Raw genomic sequence first — 10,701 nt, forward strand, 5'->3', positions numbered from 1 at the left:
TCTCCGGGAAGGGCTGCCAAGCGCCCAGACGCGTGCGAAGGACACGGGACGGCAGCATGAGCCACCCAGCTAGCGAAGTGAGCCCAGGATTGCCCCTTCCTCCAGCCTCAAGAAACACAATGGCATAGACCACCACATCCACCAAGGATGGAGCAGTTTGTCCGGAAGCGTTTGACCTTCTTGACATCCTTCTGGAACAAGCTTCGTCCCCGCTCTGTGACAGAGAGCTGCTCAATGGGATATCTTGGTTCCGATTCCATTTCTCTGCACTCAGAGGCAAGCTCCATTTCCTTCCTTCCCAAGTCTTCTCTGTTTATTGCTTTATACGCTTTCACAGCCCGGAGCGCAGAAGAACTGAGCATAAGCGCAGGGGACAAACTGCGTGTCCTCAGAGAAGAAGGAGAATATGTCTTAGCCCGGCGGCTCCTAGGGGAACCAGCCATGGGCTACGTTCCTGCTGCGTACGTGGCCAACCTCAGCCAGGGCACCTCCACTCACCGGCCGTAAGTATCCCATTCTCTGGATCCATAGCGGGTGGAGGTTGGAGCAGGGTAGCATTTCCCTGCCCAGGGAAAGGCAGTGCTCACCTTCCGTGGTGGCAAGGAGCACCAGCTCCTTGTCCCTGACTTTTGCCACCAGCGGTGGTGGGACCTTCCCTCCCATGGGCATTCCTGCCATGAAGTCCCTGCAGCTCATAGCAGTGGGGTGGAGATGTTCAGCGAGGGTTGGGGGATGCACCTGGGCACAGGATGCTGGATTTCCTTCCCCAACACATCACCCTTGCTTGGGATGGGGTGGTTCCAGGCTGGGATGTGGTGTGATGATGTGCACAGGGGCAGCTACTGTGCAGAATAAACAGGCTCTTGCTTGCTCTGACTGCTCTCCTGCTCGCTCTGAGTTAAAGGGGAGACAGTAAGGAGAGAAGGAGCTGAGGAAGCTTGTGCTTGAGCTCTGCCAGCTCCAAAGGGCGTATGAGCACAGGGAGAAGGAGTTTGGGTTGGGACCTGCTGGGAAGCTCTGTAGGGTCAAGCTGTGCCACTGCTCCACTCCTCCAGGGCTCAAGGCCCCCTCCGTCAGTGCTCTCCCACCCACCATGGGGCTCAGGTTGATGCCTCAGCTGTGTCTCAGCTGGGGAAAGCCCAGGCTCATCATTGCATAAGGCAGCCTGGTCCTGACATGCCAGACAAAGCTCCCTGAGACACTTCTGCTCCCTCTATGCCAGGCCCTGAGTCACGGCGAGTGACGGGAATCGCATGGACGGGGTGGGTGTAATCGCCCTCCAGACTCCCCTGATGCTCACCCTGCACTGGCCGGGCACAGGGGTAAAGGGAAGGAGCAGGGGGAGCCTGGGAAGGGGCCTCAAAGTGCAAAGGCAAGTGATCGCAGCTGGTGTGATGGGAAACATCCTCCCTCGCACCCCTCCCCATGTGTGGAAGGCAAATCCAGTTTGGTTTGGACCCTGCTGGGGCCACACCAGTGAGGACCATGGAGCAGGCCCACTGCTTTAGTCGCTTTGCACTAAATAGTTGGGCAGGCAAGAGCTGAGCGAGCGTGCGTGTGTGTGAGTGCACAACCCGTGCCCAGCCCTACCCTGAGGCGAGGGGGATGCCCGGTGTGGGCGAGCAGTTGGCAGCAAACGTTGATGGCTTTGCAGGCAGAGCGAGCTATGAGGACGCAGCCTCTGCGGAGCCGCAGGCTGGAGCTGGGTGGTAATTTGTTCAGCTGTTTAACCCCATCACAGATAATTCCCTGCACGGCTTCTCAGACGCTGGCAATCCCAGTTAATGACGAAACCTTCAGCTTCTCACATCCTGGCAGGATTAGGCTGATGAAGCAGCCTCTTCCCCACACTCCTGTGTGTCTCACTGAGTCAGCCAACCTGACTCTTCTTGATGGAGATTTGGTGACGAATCCGGGCACAGAAGAGGGTTTGGCTGGTTCCTCCCTCCTGCCTCAGTGCTGTTGAAGTCCCCAACCAGAGTTGTTGTGTCTGGAGCAGCAACAGGCAATTCCCAGAGGTGTTTTCACGGATGGGATCTGCTCATGGGCTCCAAGAGCTGGTTGTGTCCATCAGCTGCAGGTCAAGAAACACAAAGAGATCCTGTGCCTGTGGCTACTTGTAGCAGGACATGTGACAACCCCACCAGAGCATCTTCCACGTTGTTGTGCTTTATCCACCGCAGGCTGTCAGCTCGGGTGTTTACATCCCCACTGCACTGAGCCCTGGGTGTAAAGCTCCTCATTTTGGGATGGAGCTGAGACAGATCAATACAGTGGTGACCAGAATCTGCTGGAGAAACTGGTTTGCAGCCAACAAGTTGCAGTAAAATGCAACAAGCACCTGCAAAACAACCCGATGAAGCGGTCCTGATGCAGGCTGGCAATGGTGTGCAGAGCAGCCGTGCTTCTGGGCTCTGAGCCGTGGTGCAGCCACCGTGCTGCTCACTCGGTGGCTGCCAGGGGTGAGCAAGTGGTGGGAAGGAGTTGCTCCCCCTCCCTGGCTCAGAAAGTGCTGGAGCCCCTGGGCTGGATGCAGCCCCATCTCTGCACACTGCACTAACCCCTCTGCTCTCACCCCAGCTGGTATTTTAGCAAAATCAGCCGAAACGAAGCCGAGCAGCTCCTCCTCTCGCCTCCCAACCGGCATGGCTCCTTCCTCGTCCGGGACAGTGAGAGCAGCAAGGGCGAATACTCTCTCTCAGGTAATTTTGCAGCAATTATCCAGAGAAAATGAGCACAGGGAAAGGAACTGGGCTGTTCCTTAGGGGCAGCTCCTGGCTTGGTCAGCACAGGGTGAAAAATATGGAAATATGTTTAAAGCACTTTCCAGCATCTTGTTAAAGTGAATTAACTGCTTTCTAAAAGCACGGGGAAAGCTAATAGATGCAGGTATGGATTGCTGAATTACTGCGGCAGAGGAAAATAAGTTGGTCCTGTCGCGGGTATGAAAGCCATAAACAATTCACAGCGGCTTAATGATGGTTTCATAGCACTGACTCCCAGGATTTCATTCCAGTGGCTTTTGTCATCTGAGGATTTGACTAAAAATATTCCACCCCTCTGGATTACCAGAGCCTGGACTGCTCCCACGTACAGAAATCCGAATTCAGGGGGGAGGGGGTCAGACCAGGCAAAACCATTACGATCTGGTTTAATCGGCATGAAAACAACCCCGAGTAATTCAAAGCAAATTCTGCATCCCATTATTGGCCCCCAGGCTGAGCGTGCCTGCAGGACGTCCAGCCACGGCTGCTTTACCCACCTCGAGCTGCAATGAGCTCCACTGATCTCCAAGCAGTTTCTTTGCATGGGAAATTGTCTCTGCTAAGAAAGCACAACCTCTCCTTCCAAAGAATTCCAGCTCACCCATGGCCAGGAGTCTTATAAGCAAGGAGATGGGACCAAAGGGGATGATGGCAAGAGGGATGTGATGGCCCAGAGGTGAGCCGGGTTGCTCCAGGGTGAATTACTAGGCTGAATGGCTGGAAAAGAGAGAGGTGAGAGGCAGCAGGGAGATGTGAGTGACTGCATGAGCTGTGCTTTCCCCCACTTGGGCTTCCCCACAGTGCGCAATCACGGGAAGGTCAGCCACTTCCGAATCTGCAAGAGCCCCCGGGGCAGCCTCTACATACAGAAGGGACACCTCTTCCCTGACATGGAAGAACTTCTCGCCTTCTACACCAAGCACTGGAAAGTCATCCAGAGCCCCTTGCTGCAGCCCTGCAGTCCCGCGGTGCGTACACCGACAGTTTGGCTCAGCCAAGATCCCAAAGGTGTCCAGGCTAGATATAAGGAAAGATAAATTAGGGAAAAATATTAATAATTAGTCTATCCATTTGGAATTTGAGCTTTATTAAGCTAAACTTAAAATATACTATTAGTAGAGCTACCAGCATCACTTTCTATCAGCCCCGTTAAGGCCAAGTATGGCATTTATATGTATTTTTGACCAGTCAAAATGCACAGACTTTTCTGAAATGTCTTCTCCAAGTCGAAATGTAGAAACTGCATTGTTACAAATCCCTTCGATATTGAATCTGGACATTCCTGAGCTTCCAGATTGTTTCCTAGAGCATAAGACCACATTGCTTTTATCTGGTTTTCACACCAATTAGAGTGCACTCATAAATCCAATTAGCGTATTAATCCCAAATTGCCGACTCATTTCCTGATTAGAATTCCATTTGCCAGTTATGACTCAGAAATAACAATTGAACGTGTGAATAATTCAAGAGTGGAGTTGGAAGGTGTAAGATAAAAGAAATGGTTATCGAGCTGAAGTCTAAAACAGCCATAATATGTGATAATACTCATTTACTCATTTTTATTTATGAGTGGAAATGGAGAAAAGCCACCTTTGAGGTCTGACAAGGAGGGAATTATGACCTGAATATCTGATATTTCATGTAGGATCAAAAAATGTCCCCCTCTTTCAAGCCTTCGCTCCTGCCAGATGTAATGCAGTTGATGTCCCACATGCTTTGTGTCTTCAGTGGACATTGAGCAAAGAGAAAAGCAATGCTCTGGCTGCAGCACCAGTACAACATGGGTGGAGGAGCACCAGGTCCTGCTCAATCCTCTGTGGCCATCTTGGTGGGCAGCAAGAGCGGGTGCAGGCTCCACCAGCAGGTCCTGCCTGGCTGCCTGGTCCAAGCATGCAATGCTCGTTTCACAGACTCCCCCTGAGAGGGACAGCTGGGAGCGCCCACGCTGGGAGTTCACCCTGCGGAGGAAGCTGGGAGAAGGGTACTTCGGAGAGGTGTGGGAAGGACTGTGGAAGAACTCGGTGCCAGTGGCCATCAAGATCATAAAAGGTAGAAGTTAACAGTGGCCAACTGGGCTTCTCATTCACTTCAACATCATTCAGCCCTTTTTGTTTCCTAGTCCTCTTGGTCACTCTTTGTCTTATCAAGCAAACTCTGGTAGAACCTGGCAAGTAGCCACTAGACTATTTCTGTGGATCCACCTAAGCTTGGGCTGCACCTTTATTAAATGGCTCTGTCTGGGTTTGAGATAAGTCACGTCCTGATGGGACTATGATCCTGAAAACATGATCCAAAGCCCCACGGAAAACACCTCTTGGGTGTTTGCATCTAAGACATGGGGTGTATAGACATGAATTTTGAGAGCAGGGGTGAGTTGTGAGGCAGAAGAACATCCTCATCCCAGCTGGAGGGGCTGAGCTCCTAATGTCCACGTAAGAAGGTAGCTCACAACAGCCATGTTGGCTTTCTCATCCAGCTGATATGAAGGCAGAAGACTTCACTAAGGAGATTCAGAACCTGAAGCGCCTCAGGCATGAGAAGCTGATCCAGCTGCATGCCGTCTGCTCACTGGATGAGCCTGTGTACATCATCACTGAGCTCATGCGGAAAGGCAACCTCCACAGCTACCTCAACAGTAAGTACCCATGCAGGCACCAAGGGAGTGGGTTCCTGGGGCAATACTGCTCTCCTGATTCTTGCTGTGTCCAGAATGGCCCTGCAGACCCACGTGGGGACACCAAGAGAGCACAAGCCTGATTTCAAACCTGTTTAGATCAGTGGTAATGCAGAGCAAACCACGGGGGCTCGGTGGACATGGTCTTGGGTGACCCCAAGACGCAAAGACAGACCAGTCTGGCACGCTCCTTTTGGAATCCACATGGGTTGTGTCCCTGTCAGTCCCTGGGAGCCCTAGCGTGTTGGTAGGGACCTTCATCCTCCCTTCTTCACCCAACTACGCCAGCTCCTACCAGTGGACACAAACCCCACTGCCATGTTTGAGCAACTCTGTCTTTCTTAGGAATTAAACGGGCAGACGTCCCCTTGGGCCTGATAGCATGGTTTTGCTCACACACAGAGCCAGCAACAGGCCATGGTCCACTCATCACCTAGCCGCCAGTTTATTTTTCTTGGCCTTTCTTTTCCCAGTAATCAGTCTTGAAAGGAAACAAGACAAACAGCTGCCACCAAGACCTGTTTTTCTACTGGGTACAACCCCCTCCTCCCCCACACTGACTTTGTTTTCAGCTGTGGCTCCAGCAGCATTTGGTGCTGGAGGAGCTGGAGCTTGCAGGTAGGACAGGTTGAGAGGCCTGGCTGGAGATTTGCATGGCAGAAGGTCACCTTTAGCTTTGAACAAGCCATGGACGTCTGCATCCTCATTGCAGCATGAGGTACTCTTTAGAGCTCACCCTAGCCCCATTCCTGAGGAGCATGTGCCTGTGCTGAACTTCTCACATGGTACAGCCAGGATGGTTAAGTAGGATCTCTGGAGGTTTTTCATGTTACCCTGGTCCCATGTTGTCAGCACAGGGTCTCCTTCCAAAGCAAAACACCTAACACAGATGTTGCTAGATTGCTCCCAGTGCTTGAGTTGTCTCGATTAACAGGTCCTGAAGGGAAGTCCCTGGGCACCTGCCACCTGCTCAACATCGCCTGCCAAGTTGCAGATGGGATGAGGTACCTGGAGGAGAAACACATTGTCCACCGGGACCTGGCGGCTAGAAATATCCTGGTGGGAGAGGAACTCACTTGTAAAATCGCTGATTTTGGACTTGCTCGTCTTCTCAAGGTTGGTCATCAGGATGCTGTGATCCCTCTCATCACTCCAGGCCACCAAGCTGCCCCACACTGCAACTGTTCCCTGCTGTCCCATATCCTGACCTGCAGCCACAGTAAAGCCCCTAAATCAGTGGCCGAGTTCATCACACCATCCCTTATGACCCATCTCCCATTGCTTTTCAGGATGACATCTATTCTACCAGCAGCAGCACCAAAATCCCAGTGAAGTGGACAGCCCCAGAGGCAGCCAACTATCGTACCTACTCCCTCAAGTCTGATGTCTGGTCCTATGGGATTCTGCTCTATGAAGTCTTCACGTACGGACAGATCCCATACGAAGGTAGGGCTGCCAAACCTCTCCAGTGCTGCTTCATCCACATGCTGGGCAGCTTGCCCAGAGTCCCTAAAACTCAACACATCATGAATTGTCCCTTCCACAACAGATCTGGAAGCAGTTCTGAGAGTGTGGGCACCTTATTGTCCACTTTGGGGATTGCTTTAGAGGAATCTTCAGTGCTTGCAGAGAGAGTGCAGGAGCTGGGGCTGGGAAGGTGATGTGGGCTGGATGATCTCCCACAGCATCTCCTCTACCGGCTTTGTGGCATAGAGACACCATTTCATAGCAGCAGCAGTTGACATCTTGGCCCTCTGCAGCTGTACCTTCAGGGCATCCTTTGGGGGCATTAGATTGAGGGGCATCTTCCCCTTCCTTGCAGGAATGACGAACCAAGAAACTGTACGGCAAATCACCAGGGGCTACCGGCTTCCCCGGCCCAGCTCCTGCCCTCCCGAGATCTACAGTATCATGTTGGAGTGCTGGAGCGGCAACACAGAGGAGCGTCCTACCTTCCTGGCCCTGCGGGAGAAGCTGGGCTTCATCTACAGACGGCTGCTCAGCTCCCTCTCCTGAGGGACCTTCTCCCACCATCCTTCCTGCACAAGCCCCTCCAGGCCAGCTCTTGCCAAGCCGCTCCTTCCTTCTGGTTTGCCTTCTGACAGGGCTCCAAGGAAAGGACATCACCCCAAAAATCAACGCATAGTCCTTCTTGGTCAGGATGCAGGGAGGTGGCCAAGGGAAAAGGCGATGAGTTGTGGAGAACTCATTTGCTGGTGCTTGGCTGTGTAGCAGTCTGGAAAAGCCCAGTGGTAGTGAAGGAATCACCCAGAGTTTACATCTTCATTCAGCCAGTAGTAGGGTGGGAGGTCCCTGCCGCTCCCCACGCCACCGTGAAGGTTTGCAGTATGTGTTCAGTTGTGGCTCCGCTTGATTTTTCTTGTAGTGTGTCCAGTGTATTTATCAATAAATGTGTGTGTATCCACCCACATGGGTCCTCGCAGGGCATTGCTTGATGTTCTGCCCTCACTGTGCTGCTCCTCTCCTGCCCAGAAGCAATGGTTTACAACCAGTCCTGTTCTTTGCACCATAGATACAACCATCTTCATGTCTTTTTGGTCTCTGCTTATCCAGGTGTGCATTAAACCGTGTGCTTCTGCAACTCTTTCCCCAGTGCTCCACCTGCCTGAAGGACCTTGCACAGGCAGCTCCTGCCTGGGCTGCTCTGCTCTGGCTCTTTGTCTCCCTCACCATCATGTGGTTATTCCAAGGAAAAAGTATCTCTGGGTTCAAATGTTTAGCACCTGCTTAGCCCAGGTGAACGCAGCACTTGGTAAAACACTGCTTATCACAGCCCAGGTGCAAAGCCAAGAGATGCTCCCACCACCCCCAGCTCCTCACTTGAGCCCCTCTCACCAGTCTTGGGGTACAGCAGTACAGGAGAACCTTGACCTTCTTATCCTTTCCAAGCTGGAAGGAGCCTTTCCTCTGGCCAAGAACCTTTTGCCGCACCACGCACGCTTTTAGAGGTGGGCTGTCCTTGGCAGTGGTGGAAGGACCCATGGCAAAGCAGCACCAGGAGCGGTGCTGAGGTCCTGGGCTGGTGCATGCAGCTTCCCTGGGGCTCGAGCACTGGAAAGGGGAGGTGGGAATGTGGTTTAGGTGTGTGATAAATCCTGATCCAGCCACGCTTCTTCTGAAGCTCAAGCAAGGGCGAGGAGGTTGTTGAGCCCTTGGGAGCTGTGGCCATGCTCTGGGAAGGTGGTAGCTCTGGTTTAGAGTGTTCACAGCTGGAAAAAGCAACAGGTTGGGTTTGCTGTGGTGTTTGGGCACAGTTACAAGAGGAAACTCATCTTGCAAAGCATTTTGCAGCCTGATCAGACACTTCAGTGAAGAGCACATGCAGGCACAGCTCAGCCCACCTCCTAGGAGAAACTGAAGACCAAAGTCATGGCTTGCAGGTAATGGATTTATTGTAAGCCAAGAAAGAGTTGCGATGTTGCATGAAGATATTAAACACACAGGTATGGCTGCCACCAGGTGGAGCTAAAAATGAAGCAGGAGGAGAAGAGTGTTTGTGGGGTGACCTGGGCAGTGGGACTGGTGTGGGGTCCTTGGAGAAGGCAGCAGGGCTGGTAGGGCTGCAGGTAATCCTCCTGCCTGCCCCAGCCCCGGCATACGCGTGGCCCCAGAGCAGCTCGTGTTGCTGCAATGATGCCATGAAGGGTGGTGTGGAGGGGACATGGGGACACAAGCCAAGGCAGTGCTGCCCACAGCAGTTTCTCCTTCCTTCTCCTGTGTTAAAAGCCAATTGGCTGCTTGGGTTTGCCCTCCAGTCTGCTGGGGTTTGGCATTTCTCTGAGTCAGCCACCAGGTCGAGGGAGGTGATTCTGCCCCTCTATTCTGCTCTTCTAAGAGTCCCACCTGGAGTATTGTGTCCAGTTCTGGAATCCTCAACATAAGAAGGAGATGGAACTGTTGGAACAGGTCCAGAGGAGGCCACAGAGATGATCCCAGGGCTGGAGCACCTCCTAGACAAGGACAGGGAGAGTTGGATTTGTTCAGCCCGGAGAAGAGAAGGCTCCAGGGAGACCTTAGAGCAGCTTCCAGTACTGAAAGGGGCTCCAGGAAAGCTGGGGAGGGGCTTCCTACAAGTACCTGGAGTGGTAGGATGAGAGGAAATGGCTTTAAATTGGAGAGGGGAAGATTTAGATTAGCCATTAGGAGGAAATTCTTCACTATGACAGCAGGGAGGCCCTGGCCCAGGTTGTCCAGAGCAGTGGTGGCTGCCCCATCCCTGGAGGTGTTCAAGGCCAGGTTGGATGGGGCTTGGAGCAACCGGATCCAGTGGGAGGTGTCCCTGCCTATGGCAGGGGGGTTGGAATTAGATGATACTTATGGTCCCTTCCAACTCAAACCATTCTATGATGAATTGCTTTCTAAAAGCAGACAGAGTTGGGGAGGGAGCCCAGATTTTCTCCCCTTCTCCCAAGATCTCAGCATTACAGCTCCCTCCAAAATCAGGGCTGCTGTGGGGACTGGGTTGTGTCCAAAATCCATCCCACAAAGGCAGAGCTGCTGGGAACCCAGTCCTTTCCAAAGTACTCTGGGGTAGGCTTTGCAAATACTGTTGTTAACGGCATCCGCCTGCTCTGCTGTCAGCCTGGCACGTTCCCCACTTGTGGGTTCCGTTTGACCAAGTGGCTTTTGAAAACAGCATCAGGCTAATGCAGCGTATTTGAGCCACGCTATTTGTTTCTATTTTTAAGGTCCTGCATCAGCCTTTGAAGGGTGAGGGGGAAGCAAAGCTGCTGGAGGAAAACCACCAAATTCCCCAAGCAGAGAGAGGCAGGCAACGAAAGGAAATATTTCTCATGCTGGGTCTGCTGTGAGAGCTTCTCCAAGGGCAGTGGGGTGGCACCAGGGATGCTGCAAGGGCCGAGAGCCAGGAGAAAGCCCTGGCTATGTTTTTGCCCAAATATGTGAGCAAATCAACAGCCAAAATGAGGCATCTCAGCCATCAGCACGAGGCAGCAGCAGGGGAGCAGAGGGGACGCCCATCCCCGTGGGGGTTGGTGCCACGGGAGGTGGGTGCTTGCCCCTCCCATAGCAAGAGGGGATGCTCGGGGAGGGCTATGGTATGAAAAAAGCCCCTCTGCTTGTCTGGCTTCTGTTGGCATTAAATCCCCTGCTGGCCCACCACAGCGGGCAGCACAATGACCCAACACATGGGAAATCTGCTGGAAACAGCAGCGGGGATGGAAAGAGCACAAAAATAAACATGCTTGGCTGTCAGATGCTTTTCCTAAACACAGCTGAGTG

The 10,701-nt window shown here is 52.8% G+C and overlaps 1 protein-coding gene across 1 annotated transcript; it reads left to right on the top strand.

The window, feature by feature from the left end:
• Nucleotides 1-5: 5 nt before the first annotated feature.
• Nucleotides 6-8,881, top strand: LOC104060835 (tyrosine-protein kinase Srms). Its single transcript, XM_009562681.2, has 8 exons — nucleotides 6-503; nucleotides 2,581-2,702; nucleotides 3,567-3,733; nucleotides 4,676-4,814; nucleotides 5,242-5,400; nucleotides 6,374-6,555; nucleotides 6,729-6,885; nucleotides 7,262-8,881. The coding sequence occupies exons 1-8, from the start codon at nucleotides 148-150 to the stop codon at nucleotides 7,453-7,455; spliced, it is 1,476 nt and encodes a 491-aa protein (XP_009560976.1). The 5' UTR covers nucleotides 6-147; the 3' UTR covers nucleotides 7,456-8,881.
• Nucleotides 8,882-10,701: the final 1,820 nt, after the last annotated feature.

Source organism: Cuculus canorus, chromosome 16 (assembly GCF_017976375.1).
Source record: "Cuculus canorus isolate bCucCan1 chromosome 16, bCucCan1.pri, whole genome shotgun sequence".
NCBI lineage: Eukaryota > Metazoa > Chordata > Aves > Cuculiformes > Cuculidae > Cuculus > Cuculus canorus.